Genomic DNA, 25,000 nt, shown 5'->3' on the forward strand with positions numbered 1-25,000 from the left:
TTTGCGGTAGAGAATCGCATATTGGAATAGAAGGATAGCATTTTTACTTGCGGAGCTGACTATTTTGAGTTGCGAGATTGAAGATTTGAAATGCACAATAGCACGTTTGAATTAGACGACTGAATCTTTGGCTAGTCGAAACACATTTTTAAAACGAAAGATTGCACGTTTGAATAGAAAAAGAGCATCACTGAATCGACGAAATGTTGCTTGGAATTGAAACAATGAAAGTTTCGGTAACCAAATAGCGTATCCGAATTGTCAAACAAGAAGTTTGATTGAAGAAATGGAAATCGTAATAGAAGGATATCATATTTGAATGAAAGAGCTCCAGGTTTTAATCGCAGGGTTGAATATTTGAATAGAAAAATAGCAAGTCTGACACGAGGTTTTGAATTTTGACACTAAAAACGCGCCATCTAATTGGTTGTCAGCTATGGGATTCATTCATGAGTAGCTTTATTTTATCATTATTTTAAATAGCATCGCAATATAACGCAAACGCTTTGAACCGCCAAATCTTTCGCCCAAATTCACTTTTCGCCGAAGGGAGAAAGAAGAGTTGTGAAAAGTGCGAACCAGAATCTTGGAAGGGATCTTCAAAGGTTAAGCAATAAAGCTTGAGTTTGGAGTCAGGAAAACACCATAGGTAGCATCAGGTAAACTCTGAAACAAAATTTCTCTTTGAAATATGTAAATAACTAACCGACCAGTATGCCGAAATGCGAGATAAAGAACTTTAGTGGCGATGACTCCGAACGAGCTAGTATTACACGTCTACGACTCCGGTGACGAGAATAAGCAGAAAATGATAACGACCTCCTCATTGCTTCAAAAAAAAAGGATAACTTCTGTTTACAAACATGACGCTATCGACATCGCCGATCCTAGCAGTATTCTGGACGCGTGTCATAAATGAACTTGGTAATGGACCTTGTTCACCATAAAGTCGTTTCTGTGGCTCAGTGGTAAAACATCGGAGCACGGAATCGTGACATATATCATACATCGAATCTGGCACAGAAAGAATGAATTCGGTTTCAATTACATCTGTGGACCCCAACGCCAATCATTCTATTTCAACTGCCATGCGCGAGCCACTGCGGAGTCCATTGGTGAAAAAACAATCCCTGACGCTTATTGCGCATTTACTGGGTTACCTGTGGAAGACAAATAGGTATGTTAAAGATGGCAGTTAGCCCGCATCTTTTCTGTGTATGCCAGATTGAGGGAGAAATCCGGGTATTCTGAAAATTGGCTTTTGGGAAAAGTAGTGTATCAAATTAAGCTAGAAATGATTAGCACAGTTATAAATTTCCTTTGCATTCTTCAAGGCGAGCTACCCTTCATGTTCATGCGAGAAGTAACATGCAACGCGTGCTATGTGGAACGCAAGGGAAGAAAAACTTTTCTCAACTGATGTGGCAATTGTATATAGTCAACACACTTTTGGATCATCCCTCTGGGATGGGTAGATCAAAAACCCTCTGAACGAGGTTCCTATTTCTTTTCATGAACACCAAGGATCACGCTGGTCACGTGTTTGAGCGCTGAAACAAACTCCACAAGGGGACCCTATTGCGCCAATCAATATGAGCTTTCAACACTCCAATTTCCCCCCCCCCCCCCCCCCACCATTCAAAGCTCTGCCAGTATTTTGGCCCTGGAGTCGGTAATTCCAGTCTTCAGATCTTAAATGCTCGGGAGAGGAAGAAGGGGGAAGGAGAATGTTGAAGTTTCGAGTTGATTGGTGCGTAACTGTAAACAGTAAGTGATCGCGTGAAAAATCTCAAACAAACAAACAGTTTAATCAGGAAGAGCTATTGAAAACCTAAACCTGTTAGAAAGAGATAACTGCGCTTCTGGAAATACAATTGATAGGAAAATGTAAAGTTTCCTGAAAAAGAGTTCTAAAACGAACGTTCCGAGTTTCTCCCACAAGTACGGATCACTTTCAATGAGGAACAATAATTGAGGGTTAAATGTAGACTGTTGTACCACGTGCACTTGCCAACAACATGTGTTAAGTGTATATCACAGTTTTATGGTTTGACGCTAGAATGATGGAAGTTGTTTTCACAATTGAAACTGTGTAAAGTACAAATATACCTGAGTTACTTACAACTGTGTTGCAACTGTGTTGTACTTACAACTGTGTTGTACTTACAACTGCGGGGCGTGAGTAGTCCAGTGGTCAGTGCGCTGGACTCTGGGTCAGATGGCGCGGGTTCAAGGCCTGGCTGGGGCTTGACGTTGTGTTCTTAAGCAAGACACTTCACTCGCATTGTTTCGTCTTCTCGGATAGGACGTAAAGCCGGAGGTCCCGTCTCCTGCACCTATCAATTAGTTAATTTCGGCAGGGGACGTTAAAGTACCCACATCACGAGATTACTGTGATGTGGTCTGGCCACATCACACCTGGGAATGGGGGAGGGGGCATCAGTAGAATTTCTCCTTTATTAATTGTAAACTGCCGCCGGCAGTCTGGAAAAGTCCCCCGCACAGTGTTGTAAAGCGCATTAGAGGATTTACATGGAAACGCGCTATAGAAACCGATCTATATTATTATTATTAACTGAATTACTTCAATCAGAACAAAGTGTCTGTGAAACTGCAATTAAGCAAAATCTGTGCTCTCTGGCTCAGAACATTTACAATTCCGCGTCTTTCATAGAAATATAAATCATTTTAATCCTGATTAGCTGACGTTGGTTCAAACAAAATAAAATAACAAACGGTTACAATAGTTACTCAAGATACATCCTGAAGAAATAACGAACAAGACGGAAAGAAGACTATAAAATACTTACCTTGTTACGGCCACAGAAACATTACTAAACTGCGCTTAACGAAAACGAGAAAACAGTTATATTAAATGATAAATCCTGCAGGTAGCACAGAGCAACATAAGGCGGCAACGAATTGACAAAGAAAAGCGCTAATGAAACAATAAGTATAATTAGAGATTGAAAAAGACTTAAATAAATGAACTCCAACACGCAAAAATAAAAAAAGAACCGACAAGAAAAAAGGCGCACTTAGAACTTACATACCGGCCCCTAAATGTGGAGTGCATGTGAGGCACTCATATCATAATTGAATTAGATCTAAGTGTCTCTTTTAAGAGACCTCGATCAAATCCAGTCACGAGATAGACGAAAGCCATTTCGGCGGGAAAGCTCAAACTTCTAAAAGCAGACAAAGCTTATCAATCGGTATCCTCACAACAGCTCCCTTTACTTTCACCCTGACACGTCGAACCAAACCTTTCTTGTCGGGGAGAACTTCGACAACTCTACCAAGAGGCCACGTGTTGAGAGGTGAATTTTCTGTAGTGATAAGGACAATATCTCCAAAGGCCAGATTTCTGCGGAGCGATTTCCTTTTCTGTCTGCTCTGGAGCAAGGGAAAATATTCTCTAGACCATCGTTTCCAGAAAATTTCGGAAAGATATTGCACTTGTTTCCACCTGCGTCGCGACAGAGAATCCTCATTTTGAAATAATCCAGGGGGCATCTGAGGTTTTGAATGCGAAAGAAGCAAATGGTTCGGTGTAAGAGGCTCCGGGTATTGTGATTCACTTGAAACTGTGGTGATTGGGCGGCCTTTCAAGATACTTGCTACTTCACACAAAATTGTTTTATGTCTTCATCACAATACAATAATTTTTGAGATTTGTATTTCCTTTCTCCAATATGAAAACTTTCTTTATTTCTGGTGGTAAATTTGAAATCGAAGTAGGTGGTTCGCACGCTACCTCATGCCACCATGCTGGTGGAAGTAAACAATAAATATCTCATTAGCTCCTTTTGTTCGTCTACCAGTATTTAAATTTGACCCGCACACGTCAACGGTGGGTGACAAATGAGCCTAGGTCTTCCCAGGGAAGACTTCCTTATATAGTGCGCCTTCGTGCTTAAGATACCCCGAAATCGGTGTACGGGTAACGGGTAGCGCCATGTTTTTTTCATTTTGCGATGACGTCATCGATCTTATCCGGTAGATGCAGCCGTTTTTCCAGGGTAGACGCCAGTTTACCCGTAGAAGAATTACGAGTACGAGCGTACGAGAAGGACGAGCTACATGACGGAGAAACGAGTGAGTTTTTAAGACATTTTGAATCGTTCGACTCCTTGGCAATGTTATTGCAAGTCTGTTGAAATGTTTTTGCCAAGTTTTAAATTTTAGCGGTAAAGAAGCGCGTCAAACTGGATTGACTTTGGATCTCAAATGTGAGGGTTGAACTCTGAAACGATATCAATTTTTGGGAGTAATTTGGGGGATTTATGAGAATTTCTCCAACGGTTGTGTCTCCCAAAAGCACTAGCATTGACAAATATGGCATGGGAGTCAATGCTGAAGTTGACAATCAAAGAAATTGTTTGGTGATGTGCCTCGATCAAATGGCGGGGTTTGCGATAACAAGTGTCGTGCGCTCGCGCTTTCGAAGAAGAAGCATATCATTGGCGTACTTTCTAAAGACAGAACATTCGTAAAGGAGAATCTTGGGTACATTTGACTTCGGGTATCTTAATCAAATTAGCTACGCACATGAACATTTTACGTGTACGGGTACACTACCCGTACCCGTACACCGATTTCGGAGTATCCTAAGGTCTCTACTATCATAGGCAAAGCCCCTCCTATAGGTTATTTATTTATTGCCTCGCAATAGAAACTGAAAACAGATACTTGTGTTTCACTCTAACTCAGAGTTTGATTAGATTTTGATTTCGTTTTAGTTTCGGAACAGAAATTGAAGCGAGACATCTTGCTGTGTCACGACGTGGACCATGATTTAATTAGCTGTTGGTTCCGTTTTTTCCTTGAGAGAGACATTGAAACTAAACTACAGGGCCGTAGCTAACATGAGGCAAGACGCGGCAATAACCTCGTCTTGATTTTGGCCTTTTTTTTTGGCACCAGTATCGCGCAGCAATAAAATAGTGAAATTCTACACTTGCCCAAGATTGACTTTTCTGAAGAAAAACGCCACGGAAAAATTCTTAAAGAGCATTTCTGAGCCTGTAGATTTCAAAATTTTCTAGGGAGCATGCCAGACCCGAAACTTGCCTCGTCTTGTTCTGAAGTCTGGCTACGGCCCTGAACCCGTGTCATAAAATAGCCTTTGATCAACCGTTTATTTGGTGTATTTCCTTGAGAGAGACATTGAGACTAGGTTATCTTACTGTGTCATAAAGCAAACTTTGATCAGCTGCTGATTACCTGATCTCCCTAAGAGAGACATTGAAACTTCATTAGCTAACTGTGCCATTAAGTGAACTTTGATCAGTTGTTAGTTGGTTTTTTTTTTCCTTGGGAGCGTCATTGACACTTAAATAACTTGCTGTTTCATGAGTGGACTTTGATCAGTTGTTGATTCCTGTTTAGCTCTGTTTTTTCCTTGAAAGATACATCGACACTTAATTATCTTGCTGTGTCATAAAGTGGACTTCGATCAGTTAACTCTTTCACCTTTTTATTGAGTCTATTTTTTGTTGCATGTAGACCAATGGGATAATATCCTTTTGAGAAAGCCTTTGTACTCCTCGTACATTTCTTGCCTTTACGAGCCATCGAAGAACAGTTTTCAAGGATATTTTTTTGGCTCAGTTAGCACCTTAAACCTTGAAATAAAACTTGCCAAGGACTCTTCAATTTGCCGGACCTAACAGGTAAGACCTAGGGAGAAACACAACACCAAATCGCGGTCACATTTTTAATGCAGAAGAAGGTAATTTTTAAACGAGGTCTTTCGTGTTTTGGGGTCTCTATTTTACTTGCTAGGTCTTTGCCGTTCTAAATTTTCTGTGATTTCCGTCCATAAAATGTTATTTGAGAAAGTACGATATGAAATGGTAATTCAGACGCCTCACAACGCGATAAAAAAGAGCGTAAAAACAAGTACCTGAAATTCAGCAAATGACTTAAAAAAATTCCTTTTCCTCGTGATCTTGCAGCCAGGCCTCTAAAATTCCCAGAGATCTCTGCTCTCTATAATCTATGTCATAAATTTGGTTAACAAACAGCCTTTCGAATTGGCCGCCATTTTGAAAAAAATTGCTGACAATTTTGGTGGCTAGTTGTGAGGGCTCAGCAGCCCGGCGTGTTCAAGTTGCGTAATTAGGTGGACTTTGACCAATTGTTGTTCCACAATTTTCTAGAAAGGGGGAAGTCCAAACTCCATGCTTTATTTACGTCATAAAGCATACTTTGTTCAGTTAATGTTCTATTTTTGTTAGGTAAATAACCAATCTTCAATCAGATATAAGGCCATAATTCAGCCTGTGTCAGGACACACGAGCTCCTTACTCAGACACTCGCTCCTCGGTCCGACATTGACACTGCAGACAAACCTTCTACAAAACAGACCTGATAGCAGGAAACCTCCAGGCAAGTAGGTAAATACCTTAAGCTGTAAAGGTCTAGGCACAAGAACGTTGAACATTTGTGTCTTATTTCTAAGTTTTATTCCTTTCCACCAGTTAGTTTGCGAAAAAACTGTCATTTTCTGGTCGCTTAAATAACCTTTGGGAAGAAATTGTTGTCCGGTTGTTTCCTGTAGCTTCTATCAGAGGATGTGTACCAATAACTCGTTTACTTATTTCCCCGTAAAGAAATTCAAACAATATATGGATTGAAACTCTTCAAAGGACCAAGTTTCAATAAAACGTAGTGGATTGTCCATCGCATAGTGATTTCTTTTCCAGTGATTTAAAAGAAAAACAAGTTCGATTCGCCGAAATCTGAGATCGATGACGGGCGTTCAGTCAGATTAGGCCAGTTTGATATTTCAAGGTTTTAACCGATCATGCATCCGCTATAAAGTCAAAGGGGATCATAAGGCAGCCTTTCTTAAGATTCAAGAACCAATCCTACAGGCATTCGCACGCCATCAGGGTATAAACATTGACATTCTGAATTGAAGCCCTTTCTGCAAAACCACTTGGTCCAAGATAAATTGTAGGTTAGTCTGTATTCATTCTCTAGAGCTGTGTCGAGACCTGTGCGTTGAAATGAGAAAGTAAATAAGAATGAATAAGAATAACTCATTTGAGGTTGTTCAATAAGCTATTTTGTAGTTGGACATGTATGTAATTTTAAGTTTGTGGGAAGTTGATGTGTTTTCTAACTACTTCTCATTGATCCATTGAAGATGAAGATAGAACTTGTATGGATGAATGTGTTATACGTTTTCGAGAGTTTATGTTGTCTGTAGTCTGAGAAATAACGCCGTCATTTTCCTGTTGGTTTGTTTTTGCTACTGCCAGTTTTCTGTCGCTTATATCATCGAATTTGCAACAATTTTCCGCAAGGAAAATTTCAGTCGCTTTGTTGCTCCTTCCTGAGTTTATATTGGAAAACCAATGAGGTTTCCCATTTGGTTGGATGAGCTTTGGGAATAGATTGCTCATAGTTTCCCATCGCAAATGAGGTCGAAATCAGTCCATCCAACATTTCCATTCATAACGTTAGCAGGAAAAGGCAGTTATCAAACTCGAGATGTTTCTCGGAAGAAACGTCTTGCAAAACGAAAATAGTATTAGCGCTTCATAGAGAATTATACTTTCCAGATGAAATCAATGCGGGTCAGTTAGATACATGAAACAACCTTCGCAACTGGATTGCGGCGCTTTCTACGAAACCTACTTGATATTAGGGAAATATTGAGGCAAGCCAATAAAGCAGATTTAGTTGAAATTTCCAAGAGGGGATGCTGCCGTTGTTTTGCTTATTTCTTAGTATTGCTGTTTATTATCAAACTACACCTAGACGAGTACAAATAACGCCATAGACGAGTACAAATATCACGCGGTATTTGTACTCGTCTATTGTAGAGTACCGGTTAAACAGGTTTTCTCGCATCACGCAAGCGAATAATTTGATTGTAGTTACAAAAAAAAAAAACAAATGGCGGACAATTTGAATCATATTACCGACGACGAAGAGTCAGAATGGCTGGCAAATATAGATCCAAGTTCATTAGATGAATCGAACGAAGAAAAACAGCTTGACGACCAGAAAATTTCTTCATTTAATGAAGAAAATAGAAACAGCAACACAACAACGCGCGAATTCCGTTCCGCTTCGCATACTTCTGTCACGCACTCCCCGTAAATAAATATCCGCGAAATTCGCCCGCACTGAAAAAACAGTTTAGCGTGTTGGATGATAAATAACTTATTATACGTTTTGTTGTTTAGTATCGCTGAGTATTTTTACTCGTTATCTGTATTTTGACTTGCCCTACGGGCTCGTCAAATACGGCACAACTCGTAGAAATACTCAGCGATACTACACAACAAAACGTCTAATAAGATATATGTATTCAGGGTTGAGTGGCCTTTTTTTTTTCTTTAAGGATTATCCAAGCTTCGACTAGAACTACTGCTAGTATTTCATCGGTTTTATCTTATTATCCTTATCTAACACTTCTTTACAAGGGCTTCGGAAGAGGTATCTCAGGAAAAAATCTTTAAAAAAAAACGAAAGAGAATTTTTTTCAATTACGCTATTCGCGGCTATTCATTACAAAAGTTTCAAGGAACTAGGCCAGCCAAATGAGATTCTCCCCTGTTATCTTTCTGGCACACGCGCTATTTTCTGTGGCTTCTCGTCCTGTGACCTTTTGGATCCAATTCAGTTGAAAAACAAACTATTTTACCTAATCCATTATCACTTAAGATTGCATTTGAAGAGGTCACGTTTGGGCTTGTTTTTACATTTTTCCGAAAGTGTTGCGACTGATAAAAAAGCACTATCCGACAATCTATAGATTCTTATTTTTTGGTCGTCTATCTTTGCTGCAGTTTTATCGGTTGGAAGCTGCACACATTGTATTTGCACTACTGCAATCTCTACTCATTCAAGCTGTCTAAACTTCCTAGTTCGAATTCGTTGCTTAGACTGGTTCGCCGAAGATTTCATTAATTTTCCTTTTATTTTGTCACGAGCTACAATCGAAACTGGTCAATGGATAAGTTGCTGTATAGATGAAAAGTATCAACAAAGCGTAGTGTGTTGTCCACTGGATAGAGACTTTCCTAGTGTATAGCGAAACAAAAGGTTCTCAAGGAATTAGACCAGCCAGATGAGATTCTCCCTTACCATCTCTCTAGTTTTCGCAATATTTAGTCTGCATGCTTCTCTTCCTGTCACCTTTTGGATTAATTTTGGGGAAAAAAGCTAATAAGCGTATTCCATTCATGGCCTGAGGTGGCATTTCAGTGGCCACGCTTAGGCCTGTTCCACATTTCGCTGATACTTGTAACCGAAAAAAATTGTAGCGAGGTGAATTGGAAGTTGTTGTTTTGAGACTTTTCCGGTTAAGCCTTTTGTTTTGTTAAACTTTGCCTTTTGCGCCTACGTGTTGTTTTGGTAGATTTATATTTTTTTTGGCTCAGCTCGCGAATTTCCTTGTCACCGTGTTAAGTATTTAGACAGTTAGACAGTTTCACAGGTGGTCGTGTTTGCGTTGGTAATGCTGACCTTGAGTTCTACCCACACTTAAGTTCCTGTTTGCGTACGCGATTCCTGCGCACAGCTGTTAGCGTCCAATTGGTTCCTTGGCGCTCGACGAGGACCAACCAGTTTCCCCCTATTTTTCAAAATAAACGGATAGCGTCTAAGGAAACTCTCACGGTCAGCTAACCCAAACATGTCTACGATTTTCCTACTTAAAACGTTGGTACCTCTCGCTAGAGTAGAAGGAAAAAGAGAGTGAAGAAAAGATCTGAAGCAGGGTAGTCGAAGCTGTAGTAGCTCTCGAGGAAAGAATAAAAAGAGAAGAGTCCAGAGTTTTGGTGCCTCTCGTTAAACGATCATGCGAGTTGCTAACCTCACTACAAAATAGAGCTCCGATAATCTATAAGTTCATTTTCCGTGACTGTTTGTCTTTGCACAGAAGCTTCCTCATTTGGAGGCTGCATAATATGTATTTGCGGCACTGCAGTCTCAACTCGTTCATTATGCAAACCAAGACCTTCCTTGATCCTTACTTGTCTGGTTCACTAGACCTGATTGACTTTTCTGTTATTGCCTTAAGAGCTAAGATCGAAACCTTTTAAAGGATAAATCGCTATTCAGTGGACAAGTGTCAACATAACGTAGTGGGTTGTCCACCGCATAGAGATTTTTCTACTGATTTAAAAGCAAAAAGTTCGATTTGCAGCACTTAGCGAATTCAAAGAATTCTCTCCCACATTTCGCCGAACTGAGATCGATGAAAGGCGTTCAATCGCGTTAGGCCAGCTTGATAGTTCAAGATTTTAACCAATCATATATCCGCTATAAAGTCAAAGGGGATCATAAGACAGCCTTTCTTAAGTTTCAAGAACCAATCCTACAGGCATTCGCTCGCCATCAGGGTAAAGACATCGACATTCTGAATTGAAGCCCTTTCTGCAAAACCACTTGGTCCAAGATAAATTGTAGGTTAGTCTGTACGTGATATATTCATTCTCTAGAGCTGTGTCGAGACCTGTGCGTTGAAATGAGAAAGTAAATAAGAATGAATAAGAATAACTCATTTGAGGTTGTTCAATAAGCTATTTTATTGTTGGACATGTATATAATTTTACGTTTGTGGGAAGTTGATGTGCTTTCTAATCACTTAGTGATCTATTGAAGATGAAGATAAAAGTTGTATGGAAGCATGTGTTATATGTTTTCGAGAGTTTATGATGTCTTCAATCTGAGAAATAATGCTGTCATTTTCCTGTTGGTTTTTCTTTGCACTGCTGCTAATTTTCTGGCGCTTTTATCATCGAATTTGCAACAAGTAGAATTTCAGTCGCAAAACCTATCAATTTGCATTGGAAACGACCGAGGTTTTCCATGTCGTTGTTTAAGCTTTGGTAAGAGATTGTTGATAATTTCCTGTCGGATTTGTGGTGAAATTCCATCCGACCTCTCCATTTGTGACATCGGCAAAAAAACTGTTATCAAACTCTGAATATTTCCCGGAAAAATGTCTTGCAAAACTAAAAGAGCACTTAGCATGAATGCGAAGCTGTTTACAAAGAATTAAACATCCCCTATAAAATGTAAGGGTTGGATATAAAACAATCTTCGAAAATGAATTGAGCCGCTTTCTACAAAACCTACTTGATATTAGAGTACTTCGGGACAATGCAAACGTTTTTTTTTTTGTTGAAATTTCCAGCTGCGACGTTGTTTTGCCCGTTTCTGAGTACTGCTGTGGCTATTCAGGGTTGGTTGACATTTCCTTTTCTAGTGGAGCTTGTTCAATCTTCAAAAAGAGATTGTTTCTATCGGCACGTCAGATTTATCCTGTAGTCTGCATTCAACACTTCTTTTCGAGGAATTGGCAGAGAAATCTTAGGAAAATGTTTTAAGATATGAAAGAAACATTTGAATGACTGACTATTCTCGACTATTCATTGCAAAGGTTTTAAAGAAATTAGGCAGGCCAGCCAGATGAGATTTTTTATTACTGTCTTTCTGGCGCAAGCGATATTTAGTCTGGCCTCTCGTTCTGTCGCCCTTTGGTTTATTTTGGATACCGAAAGTAATCAACCTATTCCGACCATTCCTCAATTAAGATTGCATTTCAGTGATCACGCTTGGGCCTGTTCCCACATATTGACGAACCATGCGACTGATGAAAAAGCGTTAACCGAAGATCTGTGGATTCCCATTCCTTGGTCGTTGATCTTTACGACAGGTTTCTCAGTTAAAAGCTGCACAAAATAAGGATACAGATTTTTCCAGTAGTTTCGGAGTGAAAAGTTTGATTTACCTCACTTGACGAATTCAAAGAATTCTCACTGCACATTTCGCCGAATTGTGAATCAATGACAGGCGTTCAATCAGGTTAAGCCGGTTTCACATTTCAATTTTTTTTTAAACAAGTCATATATCCACTATAAAGGATGGGTCAGAGGGGATGATAATGCACTCTCTGTTAGGATACACAAACTAATTAAATTAATGCAACCGGCAGTCGCACGCTATCAGGAAACATACATTAACGCTCTGAACTGAAGCCCTTTCTACAAAATCTTAGTATTTGAACTTAGAGAAACTGGAGGTTATTCTATATTTAGTCTCTGAGTGTATTTAAGACTTTCTGATCAGTTTTCTAAGCTTTGGGATGGAATTGTTAATAATTTCATGTCGCATTTGAGATAGAAATTTTCTGGCACATGTAACATATCCATCCACGACACCAGCAGGAAATAACTATCATATCAAACTTAAGACATTTCTCGGAAAAGTGTCTGGTAAAAAAGGGATTACTTCTCATGGGGCAGTTTATTGCGTCCGTTTTTGAGGAGTTAAACTGACTCGATAAAATAAATGGGTAAGAAAGACACAAACATATGGTGCAACTTATTGCATCGTTTATCAGGGAATTCAGCCGCTCGTATGAGACTTTCCTCGGGGTATCCTTCCTTTTCGTACAGATAAAACCTGTAATCAAAATCGAAATAGATTTTTTAGTAGTGTGAAAGATATTATGCTGGGGTTGGAAGTGAAATTTGGCTTTTAGCTCAGTAAAGGCTAAGTACACGGCGATTACACAAGAGTTCCACACATCTGAAAGCAATACCTGCAAACTCTGACCAATCCCCTAGTCAGTCCTGGGTACGCGAAGCGTACAAACGACTATTAGAATGGGGCAGAATATGCAAATATGTCACTCATTCAGATGTAAACAAATCGATATGTCGACGGCAGATCAATATTGATAGCGACCTTCCGAAATTATACGGGAACGCCTCTATCACATTTCCGAAGTAATGTTGCGACGTTAAAATTTAACTCGACCTTTCTTCGAAGGAGTTTCGATTTTAATTAAAATACTCGTCGCAGTTAGCACCGTGATGTGTAACCGAATAAAGGCTCTTTGAAAGCCTAAAGGTGTAACTATGAGTGAAGACGCTTGGTGGAATCGCTTTTCCGCAATCATCTTTCGCCATCATTTGCATTATTGTGGAATATTCCTCGCTGTTCCCGGGTATGTTTTGTTTTTAACAAAGCGGCCAGGCCACAATCGTTCTTAAATACAAGTTCAAGCCTTCATTCTTCTCACTGCGAGCCGTCAGTATTTATATCGTTATATATCGCCAAAATGAGTAACCGGCAAATTTTTATAGGGGAAAGTGAAGCGTTGTTTTCGTGACTGGTCAATTGTTTACTTTTCTGATGGTCGAACCTCTTGTCTGTTTGGTGGCTACGCAGACATTAATTTGGGAAAATCATTGTGTGTACATCCCTGAACGTTAAAAATATATGAAGTCAAAGGAACAGTTTTGGTCTAAGTCAACATTTTTGTCAACAAATTGAAAATATACTCATATTGGTTAAAAAGGTGAAGAGTTCGTAACACATACAAAAGCTGTCTTTTTTTTAATATACGATGGCTTGAAATTCTATTTGAGAACGATTGTGGCCGCTTTTTTAAAAACAGAATTATGTGGCCACCTTGTTAAAAACAAAATATGCGAAGAAGCGGGCAAGGAACAACAGGCAAGGAACATTCCGAAATAGTGCAAATGATCATGAAAGTGATTTCTAAAAGGCGATTGCGTGACACTCGGTAAGTTGTAAGATCACATATGTTATCATGTATCAGACGAATTAACAGTTTTCAAAATTTCTAGTCTGCACTCTGTACCCAATCTGCAGTCTGTAGTCTGCATTTTGTACCTAGTCTGCATTTCGTACCCGGTTTGCAGTCTGTATTTTGTACTGACCGATAGCTAAAATGTTAATTCTGACTATTCACCCAACATCACCCCAGCAGTTCAAAGTAATACCAAGAAGTTTCAACTGTATCCGGGAGTCACCCATTGGAATTTAATTATCTTTAAAACTCATTCAAGCGCAATGTATCCACGACTTATTCACAGTTTCCTTTGATTTGATTCTTGCCATGAACATTTGTTTTGTCCGATCTTTCCTATCTTTCGTTAGCCATCTTTAAATAACGCCTTTTGCATCAAGAATTGATTATCTGGAGACGTACTGTCCGTTTTTTTTTTAGACCTTTTGTTGGACAACAGGAATTACAATAGGAAAATTACTTTGCGATGATAGAAACCATCCATGGCCTGATAAAGAAGAACAACCTTTTGATCATTTAATTGCTTCTTTTCCAGCAGAAAGATGAGTGACAGCAAAAAGGAAGCAGAGGAGTCTCTTAAAGACCTTCGAGTACAATTGCAAAGCATGCCAGTCGACATGCGAATTTTCTCCATGTGCATGAGAGCCCTTTACTCAGACCAGGCTGTTGGCACCAATACCGATCCTGCTAGAAAGTTCAGGAAACTCCGCGACGACACCAGAAACGACGCAATGGTGTACCTAAAAGGTGTCCTCCCCCTTTCAACCAAGTTTGTTGCATCTATCAGCGAGTACTTTGAGTATTATGAAGCCCTTGATTACGAAGAATGGTGTGAGATGCTATCTGACATCCTTGAAGAGACCATTGGCTACAGGGAGCTGTGCCAAACCCTACTGCAGATGCACGAAGACATCTTGGTGCCGCTCAAAGCTAGAGAAGACCAAGCCCGCGTAATTGTAAAAGAATTGAAACACCTTCAACGGGAATTTGAAAAGAAGAAGAAAGAGCTGGAAGAAAAGGCACAAACAAAACGCTCCTGGGCGATTGGACTTGCATTTGTGCCGTTTGTAAACGTGGTCGCCACCCCTGCATTGTGTGCTGCTGCTGAATCAGATTTGGCAGATGCAGTTGCTAAAGGCTGCGAAGCGAAAGTTCAAGAAGCTGCCGCAATCACAGTCAGCAACACCCTGATCCCTGCCTTGAAGGGTTTTATAAGTGGTATCTCTAAAGCAGCTGGGTTCTTCTCCGTAATGGAACAGGAGTTAAAAAAGTTCGAAGGAAAAGCTGAAAAAAGCAAGAGCGACGCCAAGAGGCTGTACTATAAAGTTATGAAGACACAAGCAAGAGACATGAAGAGCCTCTGCCAATGCTTCTACGCGGTTATACCAGATGTCAGGACCGATTTCCTTGCCATTCCAACCGCGGGAACAGACCAGAACTACATCGACAAGTGGCTGGAAAAGCAGAAGGAAACAATCAAAACAAAATGCTCAGTTCGAAAGCTAGCGAGCAAGCTGCTTTTAGCCATCACAGGCCCAGGTGAGAGTGAGTGAGGAGTGGAATGAGCAAGACATCTTAATAGAAGCAATGTAATTGTTTTTTTTTTTATCAGGTTTTTTATTCATTTATTATCAGAATAAGTATAGTGTTATAAAGGAGTACAATCAATTTTTTACCTGAAATTTTCATGGGCTTTGTAGCATTACATGTGAATGTAGCGTTCAGTTCCAGCTAAAACGTGAATGATTTGGCTTCAGGATTAAAATATATTTTTTTGATTTCATATTGTTCCTTTGGACGGCAAGAAAATGCAAAAACGCTCCTGAATAGCTGTTGACCCTCTCGTTAAAACTGTAATTGCCTCGTTCCCGTTCTTATTGCTGTAGCCGTTATATTTTTGCATCGATTCCCATCAGCGACTGGAAGAATACTACTACTGAGGTCTAGTTGACTGGAATGATCTTGTTTTTAACGTTTTGATGATAACGACACTCAAGAAAAATCTGTCTCTAGCACTTACGGCATTAGGGAGTTTAAGATCCACCTTTGGCGTGTTAACTGCAAACCTCAAACCGCGGTTAGCGGCTTGAGGCTTTCACCTGGAAAAACAAAAAAGAAAAGAAAAAAAAAAGGATGTGCGCCGCCATCTTGAACAGGATGGAAATTCTTCATTTAAAACACAAAATGTGGTTAAAAATTTAGATTTCTAGCGTCCCAAACAGTTTGGCTGAGAAGGAAAAACCCTATCTCAAATATATTTACAGGAAATACGTGAGAACTTTCGAACAGAAGAGAGAAAAGCGCTGAGGGATTTGACCAACCTGAAACTGCCTCGCCATACGTTCAAACGGCAAAGATGGCCATTGGAGTCTGGTCACGTGACTCGTGACTTTCATACGTATTTAGAAATAAACGTGGGTCTTAAATTCTCTACTAGCTTCGTTGTGGTCAGGAAAACATGTAAGCCATCTCACAACTGCTTATGCTCACTGACTAATCTGCTATAAGAATTCAACTGGTGATAAAGCTCCACGATTGGAGTTTTATTTCTGATATGTTTTTAACAACTGACAGGTTTGCAATCGAATTGATCTAATTGGTGGTTAAATAAAGAAAGGTATGAAAGGGAGAGGCCCCAAAGCGAAGATAATTTAGACCTAGGAACAAAATCACTGCTAGGGAGCAAAACTTGTGGTTTTAAAGGCGGGTTTCTTTTTTATTAACGTTAACATTGGAAACTCAGCATTATGTGTTAAAAAAATGGTACTGTCATTATTACTCTAAACTAGGTTTGTCTGGCTATCGCCATATACTTAGACTTCAGTTAAAAGAAAAATAGCGTGAATTAATTTGGATGAAATTTTAAAGGGTTTTCTTAGAATATTTTTCTGTAGAGGTTTTACTATTTTTATCCAATCATCAAAGAAATTCAAGTAACCCAGCCATGTAGTGTGAAATGTAATCAGACCAAGGGTTTGTGCAAAGGCTTGTACCCGATTAAGCTTCAAATAAAGACTTCCAAGATGTTCCACAGAATGGATCTGAATTTTCTTTACCCCGGGGGAATTAGGGTTAGACCCGAGCAATAGAGACCTTGCCAGCAAACATTAGTGAGTAAACCGAATCGGAGAAATACCTGTTACTAAAAAGAGGTTTAAAATAATTTAATACAGTTTAAAAACGGGGCTTAAAGGTGAGTACGCACGGTTGTGTTTCAAACAGAAGTTTAGTGTTACGTATCCCTCAAAATCTTAAGATCTGATTCGCAATTCTCCTTTCAAGCTGAAAACTTTTTCTTGTGAATAGTCGACAGAATTTGGTTACCACATTACCAGAAATACACTTGTGAAGAGTAGAATTGGTATTTCGAGATGCGAAATCAAAAGCAACACCAACCGCACCAACTCAGTTAATGTTTTTCCAGGTGTATAAATTTTGAGTCTTTTTCTAGCTAATAGGACTTGCTGAATTGAACTTTGTCTGGGTGAAAACTTATCAAAGTGTTTGCCTTCTTGCGAGTATAACATCTTCGTTATTCAGTTCAGCTGAATCTCAGGGCTTTGAATGAGTTTTTCAGAGGCATAAAGATACAAATTGCACTCCACTCATGTCATCGATTATTGTAAACAAAATATTGACAAGAATTTTCAGTTTCCATAAAGCAATCGTCCTCGATCTCAAGGAGCTGTTTGTCTCCTCGTTCCTCCTATTTACGTCCTTGCATTTCTCAATTTTTCTTTACACGTGCATAACTATTGACACTGTTGCGTCAATTCTAACGCAGAAAGAGTGAATATGCATGGTCGTAATTGCATCAGTGGAACCAGCCCCCAGTTATCCTATTCCAACTGCCATGCGCAAGCCACTGCGAAGTCATGTTGGTTAAAATATACGCCGCGGAAGGCATTAGGACAAACACTCGGAGTCTTTACAAGGAGTTGTATGCGAAACGTGTCAGAAGCAAGACTATTTTCGGTCAAAAAATGCTCTAACTGTCTAAAATGGTTGCAACTAAACATTGCTGTTGGGGTACATGTAAAAATAACTCAAGATATCCAGAGAGATTGCCAGATTCGCTTAAAGAAATGCTTAAAAACGGTCGGAAAGCCGAAGCATGACTTGGAACTCTGTCAATGCCGGGTAAATGCATGTTCCAGAAAGAATTTCTCAGTTGATAGTATTAACTACAATACTTATATTTGTCCTGTACACTGAAATACACGACACCTCACTATGGAGTATAAACAAAGCAACAATAGAATGTTTCATTGAAAAGGCAAACAATCGTCGTCCAACAATAAAATTTACGGCTGAAATTTCCGATAAGGACACAACATTCCTGGACACCTACATCTACAAAGGCGAACGATTCGAAAAGGACGCAATCCTTGATGTGCGTACTCATTTTAAACAAACTGAGACATTTCAGTAGACACACTATAGTTCCTGTTACCCAAAATGAGTTAAGAAAGGCTTAATAAAAGGAGAGGCCCATAGACTTCTCAGAACAAACTCCTCTCATAATCATGCTTGTGACAACAATATGGCGGTCGGCAGCGTCCTGTTTTGCTCCCGTAAAATTATGATTTTTCTGGTCATTTATTTGCTCATGACTCAGCTCAAACCACATTTTCAAGCTGATAACCATCTTGGTCACATACTTGTTGGTTCTAATTTGGATGAGAAGCCGACTTTCAGCCGAATTTCTGGCCCAAGGCATGTATATTCAAAAGCTATCAAGTTGCCTTAGCTTCGACATGCAAAGTATCAAAGTTGCTTAAATTGACCGAGTCATCTCTGCTGGTTCTATCGTTTATTTTATTGGATGGTGATATAAATCCTCAACCTGGTCCTGGTAGTGCTTCTGACGTCCCAACTCTTAATTTCAAAGCTAGAGGGCTCTCGGTTGTTCATTTGACTTTGGATATATCAACAAAGTTGAAATGGTAAATTGGCCACCGTAACGATTACAAAAGCTAACGTTTCGAGCGTTAGCCCTTCGTCGGAGCGAATAGAGGAATTGTGGGTTGTGCGTGCTTTTAAAGGCAGAAAATGGAGCTACGTTATTGGTGGAATTATTCTTGTTTTTCTCGTTGCCATGTTCCCACCAATAACGTAGCTCCATTTTCTGCCTTTAAAAGCACACACAACCCACAATTCCTCTATTCGTTCCGACGAAGGGCTAACGCTCGAAACTTCAGCTTTTGTAATCGTTACGGTGGCCAATTTACCATTTCAACTTTGTTGATATGTCCAAATTAATTTCGTTACTCCCACCGACGCAGCCCCAAACAGTTTCTTTCGAAACTATCAGCCTTTGTTCATTTGAATGTTCGACGCCTTCTCGGAAAGATGGATCAATATATGAATATTGCGTGAACGGAATGGTGCAGATATTATAACCATATCTGAAACCTGGCTAAATAAAGACATAGATGACAGCGAAATGAGTTACCAGGGTATTCTATCTTTCGAAGTGACCGTAGTGAAAGGACCAGTGGTGGTGTAATAATTTATGTTCGCGAGGGTTTGGTTTTCACCGAGAGAAATGACCATCATAACAACAACGAGGCAATCTGGATACATGTACAAGTCAATCGAACTCTTTGCTAGCCTTTAATTACTGGATGCATCTATCGACCCCCAAATCAACAAGTGGATAAGTTTCTTGAAGATTTGAATAATTCTTTTGCCGGAATCGAATCCAATTTTGACAAAATAATACTTGGTGATTTCAACATCGATTACCCGAGTACAAAGAAAAGAAATGCAAATCCGTTAGATAGACGAAAACTCAAGGGAATAGCAGACCTTCACGACATTAAACAATAATTGAGTTTCCAACACGCATCGCTGAACACTCTGAAAGTCTAACTGATTTAATATTCACTGACAATGTCCACAAAATTGTTGATCTTGGAGTAAAGGACTTTGGTATCAGCGATCACTCAATGGTGTATTGTGTGTTCAAAAGTGGTCTTATGAAAGTTCCGCCAAAAACGTTTGAATATCGAAGTTTTAAATCATGAAAGCAAATCATCTTTCAGAAAAGATCTCATAAATGTCCCATGGCACGCTGTTCTTAATGATCCTGAAGACTTAAAAGGCTGCGTGCAAACTTGGAACAAGTCTAGAAGTTTCGGAGGATCATGCGCCAACTAAATCCCGTAAAGTTAGGGGAACTCCGACTCCTTGGATGACTTCTGAAATTGCAACCTTGATGAGAGATCGCAATTACCATCTAAAAAAGGCAAAAGGTAACAAAATTAATTTTCATAGGAAACAATACCGTGCTTTGAGAAAAAAGGTCCAACGTAAGATCAAAAAGTCAAAATCGGAGTGTTACCGTCTGCAACCTTATTAAAGACTCTCGAAACAACCCCAATGATCTATGGAAAGCTGTCAAAGAAGCAATACCAGGAAGCAATCTACGCAAAGATAATGTAACCAGCTTAATATCAGATGGGATTACACACAGCAACCCTACATAAATGTCTTCAATATTTAACAAATTCTTTGCAACTAATGGCATAAACCTTGCTGAGAAATTTACAATGAGGAACACTCTGACAACTATCGGGGTAAATCAAGCCTTTCTGCTTTTAAAACGATCAGTAAATCAGTAAATCAATTATTTTTGCTTTTGAAACGATCAGTAGCGAGTCTGTCTTAAAGATGATAAATGAACTTAAACCTAACAAGGCAGTTGGTTTAGATAAAGTAAGCTCTCGGTTGTTAAAGGATGGTGCTGATATTCTTGCTCCAAGTCTCACAACAAACATATGAAATACATATATATGAACTGCGGTTGTGAAACGTATATGTTTCCTGAATTTTTTTCAGGTCTGATTTTCACTATTGCTTAAATAGTGCTTTACTGCGAAGGATCGTGCACATATACGTTTCACAACCGCAGTTCATATATATGTATTTCATATGTTTGTTGTTTGATTTATCATCTGCGGGTTTATGTCGAATTAATTTGATGGCCTGCTCCCAGTTGGCTTGTTAGCTCAATTGGTAGAGCGCTGCACTAGTATCGCAGAGGTCAGTGGTTCGAATCCCGTACAGGCCTGAATTTTTTTCAGGTCTGATTTTCACTATTGCTTAAATAGTGCTTTACTGCGAAGGATCGTGCACATATACGTTTCACAACCGCAGTTCATATATATGTATTTCATATGTTTGTTGTTTAAACTAGAAGATGCAAACTACTACAGTCTTCGAAGATCAATGAACTTGGAAAAAAGCACCAACTACGAATCAGTCCTCAGAACAGCAAATTTGAACACTCCAGAACTGAACATAGACGCATAGAACAGTCACTAATAATTTTTATGAATACTACAAGGAGAACGGCCCAAGTTATCTTATCAACCTATTTGAACTACGAATCACCCCTTACAATCTTAGAAGTAGTGGACTTAACGTAGTCCAAACTTCATACAACCGCATATTTCTTTCTAACTCATATTCATTTGTCATTTCTCGGATCTGGAACCAACTGCCACCTACTGTAAAAACCGCTCCGAACTTAGCTTGTTTTCGAAGGCACTTAATTAAAGAACCTTACATTTACCAGCTGCCAATGCAAAAACTGCAAATAACATCAACTTTGGTCGATTTTGTCTTGTCGACACTCGGCCGATACCTTGTCGATGCTGTACCGATAGTCTGCCGATACCTTAACGATACTCGGTCGACACTCGGCCGACCAAATGTCGGTAGAGTCTCGTTTGATATGTCGGTCGTCGTTAATATCTTACGGTATCTTACTTTCGAGTTTTGTCAAGTTTCATAGTCAGGGAAATTATCGGCTTGCTAGAACGGATTACTGTTATTATTATTATTATTATTATTGTCATCATCATTATTATTATAATTATTGGGCAGTATTGAGTAACTGTCCGCGTGTATAGCCCACATAACCCGCATCACACAGGTCACGTGAAATCTTGGTTTCGTATGATGTCTCCTCGTTATTCACAAACGTGCCTTTGGACGAAACAATAGAGATCTTGGTTAACAGAGCCTTTTCGAACAATTGGTTCAATACTACCCACAATCTTGCCCTTACCAGAACAGATCTTATTGACCTCCTAAACGTAGCCACCAAAGGCCAACTATTTCAATTTAATGGAGCTCTATACGAACAGACAGATGGCGTTGCTATGGGGTCCCCTCTCGGGCCCTTATTAGCAAACGTCTTCATGTCATCCATCGAAGATACCCTTGAGCGACAAAGAAAACTCCCATCCTATTATCGTCGATATGTTGATGATACACTCACTGTAATGCCTGATCTAGCAACAGCAACTACCTTCTTGCAAACCCTCAACAGCGCCCACACTTCGGTCAAATTTACCATGGAGGTGGAGAAGAACAGCAAGCTTCCTTTCCTTGGCACCGAACTACTCAACCATGCACCTCGGATTGAAACCAAGGTATATGTGAAACCAACAAACACGGGCCTACTATTACACTACCAAAGCCATGTAGACAATCGCTACAAACGGAGCTTGCTGAAAACTATGCTGGATCGCGCACACCGATTATCTTCCTCCTGGGCCATTTCTCTGATGAGTGTGATCGCCTAAAGAAAGTTTTCGCACGGCTTAAATACCCGGAACGCCTGGTAAATTCTACCATTAACACCTTCTTACAATCAAGAATTGTTGGTACGCAGCCCACACAGACGCCCAAAGGACCAATATCCATTGTTCGTGTGGTCATACCTTTCAAAGATCAGGAATCAGCAAATTATGTTAAGAAAGAGCTCAAGAATCTTAGCATGAAGGTGCAGACAACTGTCCAGCCAGTATTTGTTAGCCGCAAAGTTGGCCAAGATCTTAAAGTACGAGAAATCAAGCCACAGATTGTCAACCAACAACGCGTCGTTTATCAATTTCAATGTGTCCTGTGTGATGTGGGTTATGTGGGCTATACACGCGGACACTTACACACACGCGTGGATGGACATAAACGAAAGACATCTTCAATATGTAAACGCTACCACGAACGGCACAGCGAAGTCCCGAAAGACCTACTGAAACGTTTTAGCATTCTAAAAAAGTGTAGTAACAAGTTCGATTGTTTGGTGAACGAAATGCTTTTCATCAGAGACTTAAAACCCACTCTGAACGTGCAAAGCGATTCAATTCGCGCAAAAGTATTTGTTTAATTAGCTCGTAACATATTTATGCTAATTTAGTGTTACACCTTGCCACAAACTTCATTTTTATTTCTCCTTGACAATGGCGTCATGATGACACCGAAACGTCGGTTTTTATCGTTAGTTTTTGCTAGTCTTTGCATTTCTAAATCTTTATTGATAAGAATCAGAATATCGGCGTGTCAACTAAAATAAACCTTTACATTTGTGAAGAAAATAATCAAAAACCTCTGAACCCAGAAGGTTTAGTATAAAGTTGTAATCTTACCTTACTAGCATGCAATCAGATAAGACATTGTGTTCACAAGAAGTACTGTAACCGTGATATCAAACGAAATCTGTCTTGCAACTTGTGCAGGATACCCTTTTCTATAGAAAAAAAAAAGGATTTTACAGATTTCCATGGAACAATACAAACTTTATCAATTGATATTCAATGTCATATTAAAAACTAGCTGCAATGTAGTTTTAAGCTGAGTCAATTTTTTTATCTTTCACAGAAAGGAAATGTAATGAGTGAGGCTTGGTAAACCATTAGTTTCATTAAAGACATCCAATATTCTTAGACTGAGTATACAGGGTTAATAGCATTATTTAACCCATACGGTATGATATTTTGCCAAAACTGAGCTCGATGTAGGAAAATCCGAGCAAATATGGACAATTTGACTTTCCAGAATAATTCTTTAATCAAAATTTTCACCCAAGCGCCAGAAAAATGAATAACATCGTGACAATTCCTATTAACCTGGTGAGACAACGCCCGCCCCTTTTATAACTGGAGATCTGGGCTTGAACAAAATCTACCACTGTAACCTAACCAAAGTAAATTGCCCGCTCTGATTGGTCGATTCACTGTCAATCATTTGGCCAAGGGCGTACGCTGCTGACGTAAGCAAATGCAAAGACTAGTTTTCCGCGCGCGCTTGTTTTCTCTGATCACGTAAGATTTTTTAAATAAAAGAGAACTCTATCGCCTTGCGCGACTTTTACGCCTCTTTCGCGCATAGCACGTACCTTCCGTGTGCATCCATAACTCATTAGTGTACGCTGTGGTATTTACCATTTGTTATTTTTCATTTTACAATAGAGGAAATTTTATTTTCAAAATCAAACGAACCTACCCTAAGGCCTAGACCCTGAGTGGGTGGGAAAGGCAATAGAGGCGAATTGCCCCCAAAACCAATTTGTCACTAAGAATTCATAGCCATCTTTGTAAAGCCATTTACGGATCTAACTCAAAAGTTTCTCGCTCTGCAAAACACTCCGGGTAGGAGGTGTTACCTTCTCATACCTCAGAAAGTTTAGGTACGGGTTACATCAAATATAGTCTAAATTTATGGCTGAGTCACATCATGATATTTTTATGAATATGAATTTTTACGAGAGGACCTCAACCTATTGTTGACTAGTCCTAAAAAAACATTGAACTGTACTGTGTAGGATTTCGGTCGTCCAAATACTGTTTGCACCCTTTGGAAAGCATACCTGTCGTTTGACTCCATTGTCCCTCTGGATTCGCCCAAAAAAAAAAAACATGGTTACAACCTTTGGCCGAAAGTCGCAAAAGTTTTAATATAAGACAAGCGCCTGATTTAACTCCAGTTTGCAAATACGATTACCTTAAACATGTTCACACCTGCTCAAATCAAACTGTTTCCCCACTGCGATGGACATATCTTTTTGTCGGTTCTAGCCTGGCGCGGCCGCTAACCAAGATGCCCTCCTGAGCAAATTTTCAAAATGGCGGACAAGCCAAAGAGAGAGATAAGAGAACCGAAGCGATTCTACAACGAATACTCAGCATACACCCCTGTTAAAAAGGTCATTTCACAGAGAAAAGATACAAAATTGTATGATGTTAAAGTCACGGAGGTTGACAAACCCAAAAAGAGACTGAAAATTCACTACATTGGCTACTGTACACGCTTCGATGAGTGGAGACCCTTCGGGGACGGTGAAGCATCTGAATATTTTCCTTCGAAATTGTATAGATTAGTAGGCTGCAACAAAAATTTATTGGACGACGTTTAGGGTAAAAACAGCAATCTAACCTGAAAAAAAATGTATTTATTCCGACTCTTTCGGAAAATAACTTTACAAATCTTACTTGTTTATCTCGTAAGTAAACGATGGTAAATTAATACCCGAAGCGCTTTCCGAGCTACCCGATTCTTCTCCCACTGCTTTCACGCTTATAAAATAGAAAACGAGCAAAAGGAGGAAGGTGTGGCTGT

The 25,000-nt window shown here is 39.6% G+C and overlaps 1 protein-coding gene across 14 annotated transcripts in view; it reads left to right on the forward strand.

Moving 5' to 3' along the window:
* Positions 1-16,627, forward strand: part of LOC111329684 (uncharacterized) — an 82,177-nt gene extending 65,550 nt beyond the window's left edge. For 7 of the 14 annotated variants that reach the window (XM_088757242.1, XM_088757237.1, XM_088757234.1 and 4 more), the window contains one exon: positions 14,127-16,627. In XM_088757242.1, coding sequence (XP_088613368.1) covers positions 14,134-15,144 — 1,011 coding nt within the window. In that variant the 5' untranslated portion in view covers positions 14,127-14,133 and the 3' untranslated portion in view covers positions 15,145-16,627. Of the gene's footprint in view, positions 1-6,229; positions 6,402-10,284; positions 10,435-14,126 lie in introns of those variants that run through there. The other 7 variants (XM_088757240.1, XM_088757244.1, XM_088757246.1 and 4 more) reach the window with 7 other exon arrangements.
* Positions 16,628-25,000: the final 8,373 nt, after the last annotated feature.

This window comes from Stylophora pistillata, chromosome 4 (genome assembly GCF_964205215.1).
Source record: "Stylophora pistillata chromosome 4, jaStyPist1.2, whole genome shotgun sequence".
Lineage (NCBI taxonomy): Eukaryota > Metazoa > Cnidaria > Anthozoa > Scleractinia > Pocilloporidae > Stylophora > Stylophora pistillata.